Here is a 20185-nt window from a genome sequence, read left to right as displayed (position 1 = left end):
ACAGGACTGGACAGACTAGATGCAGGAAGGATGTTCCCGATGGTCGGGGAGTCCAGAACCAGGGGTCACAGTCTAAGGATAAGGGGTAGGCCATTTAGGACAGAGATGAGGAGGAATTTCTTCACCCAGAGAGTGGTGAACCTGTGGAATTCTCTACCACAGAAGGCAGTAGAGGCCAACTCATTAAATATATTCAAGAAGGAGTTAGATATATTTCTTAAATCTAAAGGGATCAAGGGATATGGGGAGAAAGCAGGGACAGGGTACTGAATTTGGATGATCAGCCATGATCTCATTGAATGGTGGAGCAGGCTCAAGGGGCCGAATGGCCTACTCCTGCTCCTATCTTCTATGTTTGTATGTATAATGCCAATGATATTCACCTAACATACATTTTCAAAGTGGCCAATTTCACACAAACCTAGGCAACAACAACTACTTCGATTTATATAGCGCCTTTAACATGATAACACTCTGAAGCGCCTTGGGACATTTTATCAAAAAAAGTATTAGAAGAGCAATTGTTAGAAGCCTATTCCATTGCAGGTGGCATCACAGCTGAACAACTAGTATTTATATAGCGCCTTTAATGTAGTAAAATGTCCCACGAGGCGTCACAGGTGCTTTATAAAACAAAATTTGACACCAAGCCACAAGGAGATATTTGGGCAGATGACCAAAAACTTGGTCAAAGGGGCAGGTTTTAAGGAGCATCTTAAAGGAGGAGAAAGAGGGGGAGAGGCAGAGAGGTTTAGGCAGGGAATTCCAGAGCTTCGGGCCTTGGCAGCTGAAGGCACGGCCGCCGATGGTGGAGCGATTAAAAATCGGGGATGCTCAAAAGGCCAGAATTAGAGGAGCGCAGATATCTCTGCGGGTTGTGGGGTTGGAGGAGATTACAGAGATAGGGGGCAACGTCTCATCCAACATTCTTGTCTGTTCCACAAGGTTCAGGTTAATATAATGCCCTCCACACTAAGTTTCTATTACGGGTCATGTCCAGGCTTCTACCTGCCATAGTTTAGACAATCCAAAAGGAGTAAATTATGTGAAGCGGCAGTTCAACTCCTCCAGCTTCACTTTAGTGCATTCAAGCAAAACAGAATCTGCTCGGACAACTACATGTCCTAAGCATGGGTGATAAAATAAGAAAATCATTGCATCAGTGTCAATATGAAGATAGACAGCGTGCTGTTGAGAGTTTGAAAGCAGAAATAGCTAATGTGGTTTGAAGTGGAAGATCAAAGCAGATCATAGTTGCCACAAAGAAATTAAAAACTCAGCTCACAAAAGGGGTCTCTCTTTTGGAGCCGTTTTGATCACTGGGTAATAAGCCAGCCTTTGTTTATGCAAGTTATTTCACTCTCTCTCCCCTTACACCACACTCTATGCAATAATTGGTCATTGCTAATCTGTTTCCTTTCCCAACAGTTCCATGAATAAGGGTTTCAGCAGCAGTGGGAATGAGACAGGCACAGACACGGGCGATATTTTTGTGGCCTCAGAAGGTGGCCTCGGTGATCAACTGGATGTGAAATTTGAAGTTGAGGTCAAGCAGGACACCAAGGTGGCAAACTGTCAGGATGAATTTCAGTGAGCATTCAGGAATAGGGATAGGATCGAAAGCTATGGAGGACAGTTTAATAAGAGGGACCAAACTGCAGATCTTTCCTATGTTGAGCTGTTAAATAAAGTTCCGGCTCATTGATGATGAGCAGTCAGACAGAACAGCGAAAGTCATGGAATCAGGGAGATGGTTGAAAAGCAAAACTGGGTATCATCAGCAAACATGAAAGCTGACCCCATGCTTATTGATAATGTCATCCAGAGCACAGATGGGGAAATCATTCCTTCCATTCCCCCTCCACCCATGATCTGCATTTGAATAACACTGTCCACGTGCAATCATTTTCTTAATGCACGTCAATACCTAGTCATTCACAGCCTTTATGGCTGCAGTCTGCCAATCACCTGAACTGAAAGAATCTCATTTATTTACAAATTAAACTATGCACAACAGATTTAATCATATAAAAGCTGATTCTTTACTTCTTTATTGGTGTTAGAGCGGTGTTGGCCAGTTACTGACCTTAGTGGCAAGTTATTTGGTGTTACCATCAGCTTTGCAAGACTGAAATGTCTGGAGCCAGAGGCACAGAGCAATATAAAACAGTTTAAGTGCACAGGCCTTAGTGTCGGCTTAAGTGCAAGGTTGTCAAGGCTCTCATTGCGGCATTTAAAATGGCAGACCTGAAAATGCACTGGGTGGGGCAGGGAAGAGCACCATGATTTCACCTTGCACAGTCCTCCAGCCCTACAATATGAGATCTCTGCGTTCCTCCAATTCTGGCCTTTTACATTTCCCTGATTTTCATCGCTCCACCATTGGCGGCTGTGCCTTCAGCTGCCATATCCCTCCCTTAACCTCGCCACGTCTTTTCCTTAAAACCTACTTCTTTGACCAAGCTTTTAGTCACCTGTCCTAATATCTCCTTATGTGGCTCGGTGTCAAATTTTGTTTGAAAACGCTCCTGTGAAGCGCCTTGGGACATTTTACTACGTTAATGGCGCTATATAAATGCAAGTCGTCGTTGTTGCATGTAGTAACTATCGTTGGTACAGTATTATCGTCACATTGGCACCATTGTGCCTTTAAGGTTTTCTTTACATAGCAATTCAGTGTGCTGGAGCCTACTTATGAAGGAATGATCATTTATGTGCTTTGGTGGAGTTACAGATTTTGAGAGGATTTTAATCTCACAAATCGCTTCAACTCTCGAACTTTAGACAACCCAAACTTTTAAAAGTAGATAAGTCAGCATAATTTATCTGACACCCATAATTTATAGAAAAGGGGGAGGAAAAAAATATTTTCCTCAAAAAATTCTTGGCAAATCACATTCTTCAAGTCATGTATAAGTACATCTTCTGTTTACATAAACTTGGCAGGAGTGAATGTTAAGAAAAACAAAAAAAATCTTGGCAGTGTTTAAAATGATTGCCGTATCCTCCGATTGCTTTTCTAAGTGGTAGGAATACACTAACAATGGCAACAAGTCAGTCCTGCTTGTTTAGTTTGGCAGGGAATCCCTGCAAGATGTGCCAAAAAAAATGGATACGGTTACATAAAGCATCTGTTTTCAGAAATGAAAATCGTAAGTATTGGAACCTCTGCTGTCAAAAATGGCTCTCTCACTTGTTTACAAATAGGAACCCATTCTTAAATAATGGGACCTACTCATTACCATCAGCTCAGAGAGAATTTCCAGCTTTCTTTTTGCTAGCCAATAAATCAGCATTAGGGGGAGACCCATCGTACTTTTTTCCACCTCCATTATTCTTCCATCTCCAACTTTCTTACTTCCTTTCCTGAAGGCAACACAATGCTGGGGTACATTCCCGTGGCCATCAGCATCCCTCCAGTTCCTTGTGCTTTCTTCACGTGTAACCCTAAATAGCGAATGGCAGCAGGGAAGTCCACCATCTGTGGGGCATCACAGCCCTGTCGGTCTTGTTCACATATGCACACTTTCCGTACAGGGTTCATTGGATAGCAATCAGCAACTGGAAACTCTACAGATTTTCTTCCCTCCCTCGTCCAGCGGGGCTGAGGCCAGTTACAAGCTACTGCCAATTTAGCAGAGATTGGCTAACTCAGCACGGGCCCAGAATCGAACCCAAGATCTTCCCAGTCCATATGACTCAGATCCGCTTTGAGCAGTTCATTTGTTATTAGAGGAGCTCCCTCACACTTTTTAACCCAATAGGGACTGTAACAGAAATTCTGTACCACATTGATCATTATTACGCAACTGCAATACATGTTAGTTTCTTTTGCCAGGTAGACTATCCTTTATCCGAAAACCTCGGGACCAGCCGTGTTTCGGTTTTCGGAAAATTTCAGATTTCGGAAGGTATTTTATAAGACTGGGAAATTTGTCGGGGGGGGGGGTCGTCGGGGTCGGCGGTGGGGGTCCGCGGCGGGGGTCGGCCGGGGGGGTCGGCGGGGGTCGGGGTCGGCCGGGGGGGTCGGCCGGGGGGGGTCGGCCGGGGGGGGGGTCGGCGTCGTGCGCCACTCTGGTCATGTCGTGCGCACGACTTACGCTGAACGAAAAAACCTTCGGTTTTTAGAAGGTTTCGGTTTTCGGAAGTTCGGATAAAAGGTAGTCTACCTGTATCAATAAATAAATTGCAACTGTCAGCTCTTCTGTCACTATCGATTATTCTTTCACCCATATCACACTATGATACTCATTGCATAAGAAAAGTCTAAATGATAAAATATCATTTACCACATACAATAACTTAAACAGCTGGCAGGGAATTATAAGATTGAAAACTCAATCTCAAAGATATGCTAACATTTATAAACAATTTGCGTGTAACTAGTCAGTTCTGACGAAAGGTCATCGACCTGAAACATTAACTCTCTTTCTCTCTCCATAGATCCTGCCTCACCTGCTGAGTGTTTCCAGCATTTTCTGTTTTTATTTCAGATTTCCAGCATCCGCAGTATTTTGCTTTTGTGTTGCATGTAACTCTTGCAGGCTATGAACCTTTTGAAGGTTGTGGGTTCAAGTCCCACTCCAGGGACTTGATCACAAAATCTAGGTTGCCACTCCAGTGCAGTACTGAGGGAGTGCTGCACTGTCAGAGGTGCCGTCTTTCAGATGAGACAAACCAAGGCCCCGTCTGCCCTCTCAGGTGGTCGTAAAAGATCCCTTGGCACTATTTCAAAGAAGAGTAGGGGAGTTCTCCCTGGTGTCTTGGCCAATATTTATCCATCGACCAACATCACTAAAACAGATCATCTGGTCATTATCACATTGCTGTTTATGGGAACTTGCTGTGTGCAAATTGGCTGCCACGTTTCCCAAATTACAACAGTAACAACAGTTCATAAAGTACTTAATTGGCTGTGAAGCGCTTTGGGACATCCTGAGGTTGTGAAAGGCGCTATATAAATGCAAGTCTTTCTTTCCTTTATACCTTCTACAGAACCATCCACAGTACTTTACCTTTCCAGGATTAGTAATTATGAAATCTTAACACAATGGAAAAATCACTGCAGTCAGCTGCTTGCTAAATTATCCTCCAGCATCTGTTTTTCTGCCTACAACAGGTATGATTATGATTCAGTACATTACAGTGGACTGCGTTTTTGTAAAATATTTTCCTGGTCAGCTCACAATACCTCAAGCGTGACATCAGTGCTCTGTAGGTAGCAACGTTTTAGTTGATTAAACACCAGCTGTACCCTTGCTAGGGGTATCCAAGCCTTGGCTGTTGTCAACCTATGCCTAAGCTATCTGGACTTGGGTAAGTGAGGTGTGTGCGCACCTCACACTGGGCAAACAGAAGGCCTGCCTGTGTGGATTTCTCAGTAGTTTTGCATGGAAAATCTTGAAACAGGGTGAAGGGTTTCTACGTGCATCGACAGCTGGCTGGACCAGCTCCCCCAAAGGAATAAAATTTAAAAATGGAGGATTTGAAAATGACACAGAACAAAAGTGAACTGATCAAAGGCTCCGTGGTATAATGCAGTCTTGGGATTCGGATTCAGGATATTAGCCAAATCCCCATAATGCATATTATACCCTACTGGTCAATCTATGTAGAATATGGTAAGTGGCACACTTCCAGTCAGAAGTGTGAGCCCACCATGGAGGCCGCATGGCGCCTGAAAAACAGGCGTTACGCGGCCCAATTGCTAGGCCAGTGTGTCTCGAATTGCCCTGTAATCTACTACAATTTATGCCTTCTCATAAACTGCATGATGTCACTACGAAAGAACCTACTCCGTGAAAGTAAGCTGCCCTTATCCGTTTTAATTCAGATTCCAGTGTCTATGAGCTGCCTCCCAGCGTTTAAATCCATTTTCCGTAGCTTGACGGCAGACTCATACACTGGTGCCATTGAAATTGAAAGAATATAAAAGCTACTGCAAATTAGCATTGATTACAGAGGCACAGCACAATGAAACATTTAAAACTCAAACTCCATCCTCAATATGTATTTTATGCAAAAGTACAGACACCAGGGACTGAATTACAAAACAGTAATCTAAAGCTAAGTGTTTAGATAGTGTTCAGAGGTGTTTATCACATCCCTTGATTGGGTTATGGTTTTTTAACTCGCTCACAGGTATCCATTATTCTAGATGTAATTTCCTGTCAGCTTCAAATGGACTACAAATAGATTAATGCTCTTGCTGCACTAAAGGGCATTTGTGGAAAATACCACAGGGTTAGAATTTCAACAAGCAAATGTGATACAACGCATGAACATCCAAGATTTCTAATGTAGGTAACCTGGCTGAACCTTCTGCTACTTGTACAGACCCAATGAGCTAAATTTTAATTGAGGATGAGTCATTGAATGGTGCAAACATGATGATTTATAATAATCCTGCTGTATGTGCAGAATAACTAAATGGAATTGGTTGTGTTCATTGACAACTGGGTACCAGGTCACACTACCAAGAGAATAAAATGGTGTATTTTGCATTGGTGCATCAGGATTACAACTGAATACTCAGAAGGCAAACTCCTTATACGATTTTTAAAGGGTCAGCACCTCACGGTGGCTCAGTTAATAAAAGCAGTGCGTCATTAGGCCATGCACGGCAGAAGATGCCAGCGTGTGGTGATTTTTTTTCATATCAGTAGTGAAGCAATTGCCCTCAGCGCTCCAGAAAGGGAGGAGAAAATCCAACAGTGACTCCTGCTCGTGGTCACTATCCAGTAACCTCTGCTGGGAAGTATACGAGCGGACAGTGGGTGAGGACCTGATTGATAAAAATTGACCCTTAGTGTTAGGGGGATTAAATACGTGGGGTTACGGGGATAGGGTGGGATATGTGTTGGTGCAGGCTCGATGGGCCGAAATGGCCTCTATCTGCACTGTGGGGTTTCTGTGAGAGTCAAATAGCAATGCTCGTTGTCTGAGCTCATACGTGATAAAATGGCCACAATAGCAAAATGTACTTGTGGAATTGCATCGAGTGCGAATCTATGTCTTCCAAGTAATATGGAGGTAGAAAATTAGCACAAAAACAAGTGGATGTAATCATGTAAGGATGGAGTCTGATTTCATTGTATCCCACAGAAGGAAGTGAACCAGCTTTATTTTTTGATTTTAGTACTCCCCAGCCTTGAAAGCATTAAATTGACCCCACTGTCCCCTCAATTAAACTTGTAACCATTTAAATCCAATTAAATTCGGTCCATTAAATTGGTCAAGTCGCTGAGCTGCTGGAGTGTCTGCTTTTAATACTATTGGTGGGGACCATTCTGCCATTATAGGGCACCTTTCACATGCAAGCTGTGAAGGCTGACGTGAGCCATTTGAACAAAGTAATTTATTGGTGGTTTTTGGTGGCAGCTGTGAAAACCATTGGGATTTTCTACCCAAATACCAAAAAAAAAACTTGGAATAAGTCCCAGAAAATGTCATAATAAAACTATAGAACATTACAAATGTCTGCACAAGATTTAATTTGCAGCTACTTCCTCTGGCCCCATATTACATGTCACCAAGCTCGTTACTGAACTGAATACCTGGCACAGCTAACGAACCAAAAATCTGGTTGCATTTAACGCTGCCTTTGGTTTAGTGCTAAATACAAAAGGGATTTATAAAGAGGCCCAATTTGCAGACAAGTTTCTTAACGCTAGGATACATTAACGCATTTATGGTAAAATGCAGCGAGAGACAACCAAAAGCATTTTGTAGCCTTAACTGTCTCATTAAGAACCATTCAGCAAGATATAGTTATAGGATTAGGAAATTATGCATAGTTATAGTATGGCTTTTTGCAATCAGAACAGAATGTGAAGATGTGGGAATATTTGGCTACTCAAAGACTATTCCTAAATGCCAACAATACCAGACATTCTGCGGTATTTATATGAAAAGGAACCTAGAGTGCTGCCGAAGAAGCAAGCATGTCCGTTCCTTCGGGTTCGTCACCTTTTCTCCCAGCTTTGTCCAGTGCCAGCCATTCTCTGATCCAGAGGGAAAACAGCAGCTTCAAGCTGAATGTTTCAGGTCATCTTGGAATGGATTCATCTCCCAAAGCTACAGTGTGAAATACAAGATTAATTGACATTTGAATAATCCGGTTTACTATTTACAAAACAGCATTTCCCACTATATACTCATACTGATCTGCAGGTGCAGCAGGCGGTTAAGAAGGCAAATGGTATGTTGGCCTTCGTAGCGAGAGGGTTCGAGTACATGAACAAGGATGTCTTGCTGCAGTTGTACAGGGCCTTGGTGAGACCACACCTTGAGTATTGTGTGCAGTTTTGGTCGCCTTATCTGAGGAAGGATGTTCTTGCCATGGAGGGAGTGCAGCGAAGATTCACCAGACTGATACCTGGGATGGCAGGAATGACGTATGAGGAGAGGCTGGGTCGATTGGGCTTATACTCGTTGGAGTTTAGAAGAATGAGAGGGGATCTCATTGAAACTTATAAAATTCTAACAGGACTAGACAGACTAGATGCAGGAAGGATGTTCCCGATGGCGGGGGAGTCCAGAACCAGGGGTCACAGTCTAAGGATAAGGGGTAAGCCATTTAGGACAGAGATGAGGAGGAATTTCTTCACCCAGAGAGTGGTGAACCTGTGGAATTCTCTACCACAGAAGGCAGTAGAGGCCAATTCATTAAATATATTCAAGAAGGAGTTGGATATATTTCTTAAGGCTAAAGGGATCAAGGGATATGGGGAGAAGGCAGGGACCGGGTACTGAATTTGGATGATCAGCCATGATCTCATTGAAGGCGGAGCAGGCTCGAGGGGCCGAATGGCCTACTCCTGCTCCTATCTTCTATGTTTCTATGTTTCTACCGTACACTTTTGCTTAAAACAGCATAGCCGTACATTTTTGTTGCACTTTCAAATTACTTCTGCTCTTGCAATATGTGATTGTGTGTTAACTTTGCTTGTAGACCACTAACAAAATGTTTAAAGAAACACACTTAGCTGAGAACTATACAACTATAGCAGTAGTTAAAACAATTAAAAATTGGACAAAGTAGTTTCCTTACGTTTTACTGCCAACAACGTGTTTCCGTGACAACATGCAACAGAGGTAACAAAGTAGGGGTTTGCTTCATCCAGCTGTGTTTGCTTAGGTATTCCAGTGTCCTCTTCTTTCCTTCCCAGTCTTCCTCTGGCACCCTTTCCCCATGTATACACTTCACCTTCTGCTAAAATAAAAAGAGATGCTTTTGGCACCCTGCAGTAATGCACTCCGATTTTTGCCCCTTTATTCGGACAAGGGGTACTGTTTTAACCAAGATGCTAGCTTTGCAAAACAGACAAGATTCTCGGAGGTGCTCAAGTCCAAATATGTAAATCTTACTGAGTGGCCTCTCTTGATAGTTCAGTGGCTAAAAGTACTGTCTAGTGTGATGAAACGCCATGTAGACCAGGAAGATCTCAAGTTCTATCTTTAGCTAATCTTAATGGGCCAGCAGTTGGGTGCAACAATTGTCCCAAGGCTGGGGAGATGCTTTCAGCTGGAATTCCTGCTTCATGTTACCTAGTAACTTCTGCTGAAAAGTGCACGTGTGTGGACATCAGATGTGGACAGAATCAAGATCCACCATGATGCCCCCGAGGGTCATATAGCTTGTTGACTTTCACTGCCTATGATCACAAATGAAGAATGATCACTCGGGCAAGATACCATGAGGCAGCGAGTGCCCATGGAACTGTACCTCAGTAAAAAGGCGATGCTTTCAAGAGAGGGAGATGAGAAAATTGGAGCGGGTGGGGGAAGAGAGCGAAATAGAGATGTACATTATTTACTTTCTCTCAGAGAAAGAAGAGGAGAAAAATAAATAAATCTTATTGAGCAGCTTTTTCCAAGCTAAAGGGGCATGGCAACCCCCCCTCCCCCCATGATTCAAGAACAATACTAGAGACCAGATAGTCCATGGCACACATGGATTGCACAAGAACTAATCTATTTCATAGCCACCACAATTTAAAAAAAATAGAAATGCAAAACAAGAAGATTAAGGAGTATGGAATTTGCAGGCAGGTAGCAAATTGGATTAAAAGTGATCAGATGAGTGGAAAGAGGGAGTAGGAGAGAAGGGCAATGTCTCAGAATGGTTGCAAGTGGGTAGGGGTGTCCCACTGACTGCTCTGGGACCACCTCCGTTCACTGTGCAGATCAATGAATCAACTATTTGGATCTAGGGCTAGAGGGAGCAGCGTCCAAATTTGCAGGCAATACAACAATAGGAGGCACAGTAAATAATTCTGCGGATCAAAAGGAAGCTGCAAGGGGATATTGATAAGATGGTGGAATGGGCAAAAAAGTGGCAAATGGAATTTAATGTCAGTGAATGTGAGATTGTACATGTTGGTAAAAAAAGTAATCATTAATAATAATAATAATTCAACTTTATTGTCATTGCACAAGTACATGAACAACGAAATGTGATCTTGCAAGCTCCCATGACTGGGAGAAGCAAAGCCGCTGCGTCGGTGCGCGCCGCCATTCCATTTCCACCATTCCTCCTGTCCGACAATCTTCAGCCCACCGCCCGGGCCTGCTCACCAGCCGCCCCTCCCGGGGCTCCTTCCGTGACCTACTCACCAACCGCCCCTCCTCGGGGCTCCTTCTGTGACCTTCTGCACCTGGTCTTCCCTGATGGTCACCCCTCCCGGTACTAACCAGGCCTGGCTCTGCTTAGCTTCCAAGCCTTGCCAGTGACCCTGTCCCTAGTCCCAGGAACAGGGAGAATGGGAGAAACATGGGTGATGTGGAAGAGCAGAGAGATTTGGAGGTACAGGTTCACGAGATACTGAAGGCACCTCAAGTGTAAGGCCATTAAAAAAAAGCTAATGGAATACTGAGTTTTATGGCAAGAGGGATAGAATATAAAAGTCACGATGTACTGATGAATCTATATAAAATCTTAGTAAGACCACACCTGGAGTACTGTATGTAGTTTTGGGACTCCACACTACTGGAAGAATGTTAAAGTAATAGAAAGCGCAAATTCACTAGGATGCTGCTTAGGATGAGGAAATAATGAAAAATAACTTGAGGCTATTTTTGTTAGAACAGAGGCGATTAAGGGGTGATTTGATAGAAGTGGTTAAAATGATGAAGGCATGGGACAGAGTAGATAGAAACAGTCATAGAAACATAGAAGATAGGAGGAGTAGGCCATTCGGCCCCTCGAGCCTGCTCCGCCATTCAATGCGATCATGGCTGATCATCCAAATTCAGTACCCTGTCCCTGCCTTCTCCCCATATCCCTTGATCCATTTAGCCTTAAGAAATATATCCAACTCCTTCTTGAATATATTTAATGAATTGCCCTCTACTGCCTTCTGTGGTAGAGAATTCCACAGGTTCACCACTCTCTGGGTGAAGAAATTCCTCCTCATCTCTGTCCTAAATGGCTTACCCCTTATCATTAGACTCTGACCCCTGGTTCTGGACTCCCCGACCATCAGGAACATCCTTCCTGCATCTAGTCTGTCTAGTCCTGTTAGAATTTTATAAGTTTCAATGAGATCCCCTCTCATTCTTCTAAACTCCAGTGAGTACAAGTCCAATCGACCCAATCTCTCCTCATACGTCATTCCTGCCATCCCAGGTATCAGCCTGGTGAATCTTCGCTGCACTCCCTCCATGGCAAGAACATCCTTCCACAGATAAGGCGACCAAAACTGCACACAATACTCAAGATGTGGTCTCACCAAGGCCCTGTACAATTGCAGCAAGACATCCTTGTTCCTGTACTCAAACCCTCTCACTACGAAGGCCAACATACCATTTGCCTTCTTAACCGCCTGCTGCACCTGCATGCTTGCTTTCAGCAACTGGTGCACAAAGACGCCCAGGTCTCGTTGCACTTCCCCTTCTCCCAATCTATTGCCATTCAGATAATAATCTGCCTTCTTGTTTTTGACACCAAAGTGGATAACCTGGCATTTATCCACGTTATATTGCATCTGCCATATCACCCAACCTGTCCAAATCACACTGGAGTTTCTCGGCATCCTCCTCACAGCACACATGCCCACCCAGCTTTGTGTCGTCTGCAAACTTGGAGATATTACATCTAGTTCCCTCGTCCAGATCATTAATATACAGGAAACTCTTTTTTATCCGGCACCGACGGGACCGGCGTGGTGCCGGTTCATCAAAAATTCTGGATAACCGAGAGCTATAGTAAAAGATACGGAGAGCTGAGAGCTCCGTATAAGCAACAAACCCTGTTGCTTAGCAACAGGTGCAGAACAATGGCCACAAGTTCCAAGCGTCCCTGTTGCTTAGCAACAGCTGCAGCCACACCCGATTGCACAGCAACAGATCGAGGAAGGCAAGTAATATGAAGTAAAGCTTACCTGAACCTACTCCTGAATTTTGCCGGTTAACCGAGATTTCCGGTTATTTAGGTGCCGGTAAATCGAGAGTTTCTTGTATATTGTGAATAGCTGGGGTCCAAGGACCGATCCCTGTGGTACCCCACTAGTCACTGCCTGCCACTCGGAAAAAGAGCCGTTTATTCCAACTCTTTGCTTTCTGTCGGTCAACCAGTTCTCTATCCAAGTCAATACCTTGCCCCCAATCCCATGTGCCTTAACTTTACACGCTAATCTCTTATGCGGGACCTTATCGAAAGACTTTTGAAAGTCCAAATACACCACATCCACTGGTTCTCCCTTATCTATTTTACCAGTTACATCCTCAAAAAATTCCAGATTAGTCAAGCACGATTTACCTTTCGTAAATCCATGTTGACTTTGTCCGATCCGTTCACTGTTTTCCAAGTGCTCTGCTAGTACATCTTTTATAATGGACTTTAGCATTTTCCCCACTACCGATGTCAGGCTTACCGGTCTGTAATTCCCCGTTTTCTCTCTACCACCTTTTTTGAACAGTGGGGTAACATTAGCTACCCACCAATCCATGGGTACTGTTCCAGAGTCTATCGAATTTTGGAAGATGACCAGCAATGCATCCACTATTTCTAGGGCCAGTCTGAACAAGGAGAGAGATAAAACTAAATGTAAGAAATTTAGGACAGAGAGCAGGAGGATCTTTTATTTTTTTATTGATATACCTATCAATTCATCCAATGAAAAGCGACGAGTTAAGAAAGTAACTATAGGTTTTTATTGGCTAAATAACAGAGCCCACCCTCGTGGGTGATCGGATACAACAAGGAGGAATGCCAGCCAGTCGACTACCTTTATACCTGGGCAGGTAGGTGGAGTCATGGGCGGAGTCAGCAGTGGTCAGCCCAGGTATAGCAGCGTGACAAGAGGCGACCTCGTATAGTGATACAACAGTGTGAACAGTGATAACCATAGAGTAACGATATAACAGTGATAACTATAGTGTAACGATAAAAGTGGTTTACCACATTTATACAGGGGAATAGGAGGCTGTGGAATGCGTTATCACAGCTAGTGATTGAAGGGTTAGTGTTAACAATGTCAACTTTTAACAATAGGTGTACCTTCATCACACAGACTGCAGCGGTGCAAGAGGCGGCTCACCACCACCTTCTCAAGGGCAATTAGGGCTGGGCAATAAATGCTGGCCTTGCCAGCAACACCCACATCGCATGAATGAATATTTAAAAAAAGGTGGTAAAGGAAAGGGGAATAAAGATGTATGGGAAGAGAGTGGGCACAGATGTGATTTAGACTACTACTGTCACGGATAAAAATTGACTTGCATTTATATAGCGCCTTTCATGGACATCGGACGTCCCAAAGAGCTTTACAGCCAATGAAGTACTTTTTGAAATGTAGTCATTGTTGTAATGCAGCCACTTTGCGCACAAACTCCCACAAACAGCAATGTGATAATGACCAGATGATCTGTCTTAGTAATGTTGGTTGAGGATAAATATTGGCCAGGACACCGGAGATAACTTGCCTGTTCTTCTTCGAAATAGTGCCATCTTTTACCTCCACTCGAGAGAGCAGACGGGGCCTCAGTTTAACGTCTCATCCGACAGTGCAGCACTCCCTCAGTACTGCACTGGAGTGTCAGCCTAGATTTCTGTGTTCAAGTTGCTGGAGTGGGACTTGAACCCACAACCTTCTGACTCAGAGGCGAGGGTGCTACCAAAACACACACTGGTTGAGCCAAATGGCATGTTTCCCTGTTGTAATTTTTATGTAAATCCCCCCAAAAATAGTGCCGACAGGGAAAGACAACTTGTTCCTAGCTTCAATCAACTTCTATTTCATACCCAGCTCCAAATACATTGTTCCTGGCACAGATTCGTTCTTCCAAAAACAAGTCTAAAACTGAAGGTTTTTTACTCACTGAAAGCAGCATTGACTGTTGTTGGAGACCATTAGCAACTTTTTTATTGACAGAGGATATTGCATACCTTGCTGAATGGAAATCTACTGATTCCCTTTTTTCCCCCCCCAACTCCAATTTAGTCCCCTTATCTTTTCTCTTCTGAAGTCAGTGATTTGTATCTGGATCCAATTCCACTGGCATTTGCAGCTACCCATTACCTCACTCAAATGTTGAGCCTTCAATTCTGATCCTTGACAACAGGGCTAGATTTTTCACTTGAATTACTTCACCATCCCTCCCTGGACTGGAGTGGATGGAGATAGAAGCTTCTTCAGCAGCCGTTCCTCACTCCTCCCCACTGTTTCTAGGATTTCCCACTAGTAGTGACAGGGGAAGAACAATAATGTCCACCCATATATGGGCGACTGTATCGCAATGTTATGAAAATGATAAAAATACACCATCCAACATATTAACCTTCATTTGTGCCAGAACAACGCGTTTCATACCTGGAATCCAGCCTTGCTATGGATGGTATAAGGACCGTTAAAATTTATATAGCCAAAAAGCCCATGCAATTGATTGCAGAGTGACTGACTGCATAGTCCTAGGCACAGTTTTATTTTTTAAAAATACGTTTTTCCTACTTTACCAGGCAGCACGCCAAGCTGCAATTGGCTTTTGAGGCCTGCTAGAGTTAATCTCTGCCCCCCTCCACACCCCTTCAGGCAGACTCTCAGCCTCAAAAATGCAAATGATCCCCAGGCTAGAAATTTGTCTGGGGTCAGGGGGGCCTCTTTGTAAAAGGGGACGATCCCAGCCCAAGCACCACAGGCTTTCATGCAGCAACCGCTGGATCATCATCGGCAGCAGGAACCCTCCCAAGGACAGGGCTGCTGAAGCCACCTGCAGTGCTCCTGCTGTAATTCCAGCTGAGAACTGCTAGCTCAGAACAAGCCAAGAACCGAGATCCTGGGACCTTTCTGGTCTGCAACACTCAATACCAAATCCCATGGTACATTTATCCACTAAATCATTAGGACGCTACCTGTGGGTTTTTTTTAATTCGTGTGTATAAATCTCTGAATTTAAAAGATATCTTGTACTGACATGATATACCTATCAATTCGTCCAATGAAAAGCGACGAGTTAAGAAAGTAACTATAGGTTTTTATTGACTAAATAACAGAGCCCACCCTCGTGGGTGATCGGATCCAAGAAGGAGGAATACCAGCCAGTCGACCACCTTTATACCCGGGCAGGTAGGCGGAGCCATGGGCGGAGTCGGCAGTGGTCAGCCCAGGTATAGCAGCGTGACAAGAGGCGACCTCGTACAGTGATACAACAATGTGAACAGTGATAACTATAGGGAAACGATCTAACAGTGATAACTATAGTGTAACGATAGTGAACGGTAAAAGTGGTTTACCACATTCACCCCTTGTTTAGATTTGAGTCCGGCGGGGTGAAGTGTACTACCAGTTCTGGTATGTCAGTCTGTCCGGAGGCCTCGTAAGCCTGTCTGATCGTCGCAGCGGCGGTGTTGCGTTCTCCGGTGTTAATGCTGGCGTCTGCGAGGTAGGCGAAGGCTCTTGGGGTTCCGGCGTACCGTCTACCTGGGCTGGAATTGGGGGGGTGGTGGGGGGGGGGGTAGCGGTGGTGTCTCCGGAGTGCCCGAGGGTGCGAGGTCTCGTAAGGAGACTGTGTCCTCCCGCCCGTCTGGGTATGCCACGTAGGCGTACTGGGGGTTGGCGTGCAGGAGGTTCACCCTCTCGACCAGGGGGTCCGTTTTATGGGCCCTCACGTGCTTTCGCAGCAAGACAGGCCCCGGAGAGGTCAGCCAGGTTGGTAGCGTGGTTCCCGTAGTCGACTTCCTGGGGAAAACAAACATTCGTTCATGGGGGGTGGCGTTAATGGCAGTGCAAAGTAGTGACCGGATGGAATGCAGCGCCGCCGGGAGGACCTCCTGCCAGCGAGAGGTTGGGAGGCCCTTAGACTTTAAGGCTAAGAGGACGGCCTTCCATACCGTCGCGTTCTCTCTTTCCACCTGGCCGTTCCCTCGGGGGTTGTAGCTGGTGGTCCTGCTTGCGGCAATACCTCTCGCTAGTAGGAACTGACGGAGTTCCTCGCTCATGAAGGAGGAGCCCCGGTCACTATGTATATAGTTTGGGAACCCGAACAAGGCGAAGAGGTCGTTCAGGCATTTAATGACCGTGGTACTGGTCATGTCTGGGCAGGGGAAGGCAAAGGGGAAACGGGAGTACTCATCAACAATGTTGAGGAAGTACACATTACGGTCAGAGGACGGGAGGGGCCCCTTAAAATCGATGCTCAAGCGCTCGAAGGGGCGGGTGGCCTTGATCAGGCTTGCTCTGTCCGGCCTAAAGAAATGCGGTTTGCATTCGGCACAGGTTTGGCAGTTCCTGGTCATGGTCCTGACCTCCTCGATGGAGGTCAGGTTGCGGGCCTTAATGAAGTGGTAAAGCCTGGTGACCCCGGGGTGGCAGAGGTCGTTGTGGAGGGTCTGAAGTCTATCAATTTGCGCGCTGGCGCATGTAATTCGCGATAGAGCGTCAGGGGGTTCGTTCAGCTTACCAGGCCGGTACAAGATATCATAATCGTAGGTGGATAGCTCGATTCTCCACCTCAAGATCTTGTCGTTCTTGATTTTACCCCTCAGCTTGTTATTAAACATAAAAGCGACCGAACGCTGGTCGGTGAGGAGGGTAAATCGCTTGCCTGCGAGGTAATGCCTCCAGCGGCGTACCGCCTCCACAATCGCCTGGGCCTCCTTCTCGACCGAAGAGTGTCGGATCTCAGGGCCCTGTAGGGTCCTTGAGAAGAAGGCCACCGGTCTCCCCTCCTGGTTGAGGGTAGCGGCTAGGGCGAAGTCGGATGCATCGCTCTCCACTTGGAAGGGGATGGACTCATCCACTGCGTGCATAGTGGCCTTAGCAATGTCTCCCCTGATGAGGGAGAAGGCCGCGCGCGCTTCTTCCGTAAGGGGGAAGGAGGTGGACTTCATGAGGGGTCTGGCTTTGTCCGCATAATTCGGCACCCATTGGGCATAGTAGGCGAAGAGCCCCAGGGTTCTCTTCAGCGCCTTTGGACAGTGGGGAAGGGGTAGCTCCATGAGGGGACGCATTCTTTCGGGATCGGGGCCGATGATTCCGTTCTCTACTACGCAGCCGAGGATGGCAAGGCGCGAGGTGTTAAACACACATTTCTCCTTATTGTAGGTGAGGTTCAGCCGTTGGGCCGTACGGAGGAATCTTTCCAGATTAGCGTCATGGTCTTGCCGGTCGCGGCCGCAGATGGTGACGTTATCTAGATAGGGGAACGTGGCTTGCAGCCCGTTCTGGTCAACCATCCGGTCCATCTCCCTTTGGAAGACCGAAACCCCGTTGGTGACGCCGAAGGGGACCCTAAGGAAGTAGTAGAGGCGGCCATTCGCCTCGAAGGCGGTATACTGGCGGTCCTCGGGGCGGATAGGGAGTTGGTGGTAGGCCGACTTAAGGTCGATGGTAGAGAATACCCGGTATTGAGCAATCTGATTGACCATATCAGATATGCGGGGAAGGGGGTATGCGTCCAGCTGGATGTACCGGTTTATGGTTTGGCTGTAGTCGATGACCAGGCGGTTTTTATTGCCGGTCTTAACGACTACAACCTGGGCACGCCAGGGGCTGCTGCTCCCCTCGATGATGCCCTCCTTCAGGAGACGCTGCACCTCAGAGCTAATGAAAGCTCTGTCCCCGGAGCTGTACCGCCTGCTCTTGGTAGCGACGGGTTTGCAGTCGGGGGTGAGGTTAGCGAACAGGGAAGGTGGCGGGACCTTGAGGGTGGATAGGCCGCAGGTGTTACGCGGTGGGCGATTTAAAGGCTGCTGGTTGTCAACTGTGAGCGGGGGGAGGGGTCCACCGTATGCTAGAGTGACGCTTTGGAGGTGGGATTGAAAATCCAGCCCTAGTAGGACGGCAGCGCATAGCTGGGGCAGGACGAGGAGTTTAAAGTTTTTATACTCCGTGCCCTTAACCGACAGGGTCACAACACAGTAGCCGCTGATGTCTGTGGCGTGGGACCTCGATGCCATCGAGATCCGGTTGCGCGTTGGCTGGACAGTGAGGGAGTAGTGGCTCACCGTGTCTGGATGTATGAAGCTCTCCGTGCTTCCGCTGTCGAACAGGCAGGTCGTGGCGTGGCCGTCTACTTTGATGTCCATCATTGACTTGGACAGCTGATGCGGGCGAGCTTGGTCTAGTGTGACGGAGGCTAGTGTGTGGCTGAGCGGGTCGCTGTAGTCTGTAGGTGAAGCGGTCGTCAGGTCTGGAGGTAAGGTGGCGGTCGAGCGTGGTGGGTAAAATGGAGGCGCCCACAAGGTGGGGCAAAATGGCGGAGAAGATGGCTGCCCCCACAACCCACATGAGGCACTGCTGGCGTCGGTTGCCTGGATCAAAGATGGCCGCCCCCATTGCTCATCTGTGGCCTTGATAGAAGATGGCCGCCCCCACAGTTCGCATGAGGCACTGCTGGCCTCTGCTGCTCTCCCTCTGCAGGCCTTCGCGAAGTGGCCTTTCTTCAGGCAGCTGGAGCACGTCGCGTTTTTGGCTGGGCAGCGCGACCTCGGGTGTTTCGCCTGCCCACAGAAGAAGCAGCCGGCGGCCCGGTCACGGGGGTCCGAAGTCGCAGCCGGTACCGGGGGTGGCGGTCCCGATCGGGTCCGGGACGCCGACGCTGAGGTAGGTCCCGGGGGCGGCGCTACGAGGGGTATTGCGGTCAGGGTCGGGCCCGAGTCCCAGAGTCGCGAACTGTACCTGGAATACACCTCGAGGTCCCGCTGGGTCACTTCTAGGGAGTAGGCCAAGGCTGCAGCTGTGTTCAGGTCGAGGTCCTTTGATTCCAGCAGTCTCTGCCGTGAGTAGTCGGACCGAAGGCCTTTCACGAAGGCATCACGGATGTTATCTTCAGTGTTTTCTGCAGCCGATACTGCTTTAAAGTCACAGTCCCTGCCGAGTGTTCGTAGCGCCCGTAAAAATTCAGCTACAGACTCTCCTGGCTGTTGCGGGCGGGATCTTAGGAGGCGTCTGGCATACATGGAATTTACCGGGCTCCGGTACTGCTGTTTCAGTAGGTTGATAGCGGCCTCGTAAGTAGTAATGTCCTGGATGAGTGCGTATACTTTAGGGCTCGCTTGGGCGGTCAGAACTCTCAGTTTGGATCTCTGAGGGACGCTGGATTCTTCCAGGTAGGATTCGAAGCAGCACAGCCAGTGTTTGAAGTCGAGGGCTGCGTTTGTTGCTTGTGGGTTTAGATCCAGGTACGGTGGTTTGAGGGCTCGCAGCCAAGCCGGCTGCTGTGGCTGTTGTAGCTGGGCGTCTGGCTGGTCGTTTGGCTGCTCCGTTGACTGGTTGTTTGGCTGCTCAAGTGACGACATTTTAAAATTTAGTCAATAAAATTGATATACCTATCAATTCGTCCAATGAAAAGCGACGAGTTAAGAAAGTAACTATAGGTTTTTATTGACTAAATAACAGAGCCCACCCTCGTGGGTGATCGGATCCAAGAAAGAGGAATACCAGCCAGTCGACCACCTTTATACCCGGGCAGGTAGGCGGAGCCATGGGCGGAGTCGGCAGTGGTCAGCCCAGGTATAGCAGCGTGACAAGAGGCGACCTCGTACAGTGATACAACAATGTGAACAGTGATAACTATAGGGAAACGATCTAACAGTGATAACTATAGTGTAACGATAGTGAACGGTAAAAGTGGTTTACCACATGACATTTTCTGCTTCCCTGTGTGTTTCAGTCAGCAGTAACAAGCAGTGTGGAAATGATTAGTGACACGAGGCCGTTAAGAACCTCTCTTCAAAGCACTGAAA

At 46.7% G+C, this 20185-nt stretch overlaps 2 protein-coding genes across 4 annotated transcripts in view; both read right to left on the bottom strand.

The window, feature by feature from the left end:
* Nucleotides 1-8053, bottom strand: part of LOC147102462 (TNF receptor-associated factor 4-like) — a 132185-nt gene extending 124132 nt beyond the window's left edge. The window contains exon 1 of the mRNA XM_085964941.1: nt 7969-8053. Within this exon, the coding sequence (XP_085821067.1) occupies nt 7969-8000 (32 nt within the window). The 5' untranslated portion in view covers nt 8001-8053. The remainder of the gene's footprint in view (nt 1-7968) is intronic.
* Nucleotides 5996-20185, bottom strand: part of nek8 (NIMA-related kinase 8) — a 56666-nt gene continuing 42476 nt past the window's right edge. For 2 of the 3 annotated variants that reach the window (XM_085964937.1, XM_085964939.1), the window contains exons 14-15: nt 9053-9214; nt 5996-8076 (exon numbers count right to left, since the gene is read on the bottom strand). In XM_085964937.1, coding sequence (XP_085821063.1) covers nt 8048-8076; nt 9053-9214 — 191 coding nt within the window. In that variant the 3' untranslated portion in view covers nt 5996-8047. The remainder of the gene's footprint in view (nt 8077-9052; nt 9215-20185) is intronic. The other variant, XM_085964938.1, reaches the window with a different exon arrangement.

Source organism: Somniosus microcephalus, chromosome 22, assembly GCF_052327205.1.
Source record: "Somniosus microcephalus isolate GS21.2 chromosome 22, FLI_Smic_1.0, whole genome shotgun sequence".
NCBI lineage: Eukaryota > Metazoa > Chordata > Chondrichthyes > Squaliformes > Somniosidae > Somniosus > Somniosus microcephalus.
Note: the sequence above shows the minus strand (reverse complement) of the source record. Positions and strands in the feature narration are given on the sequence as shown.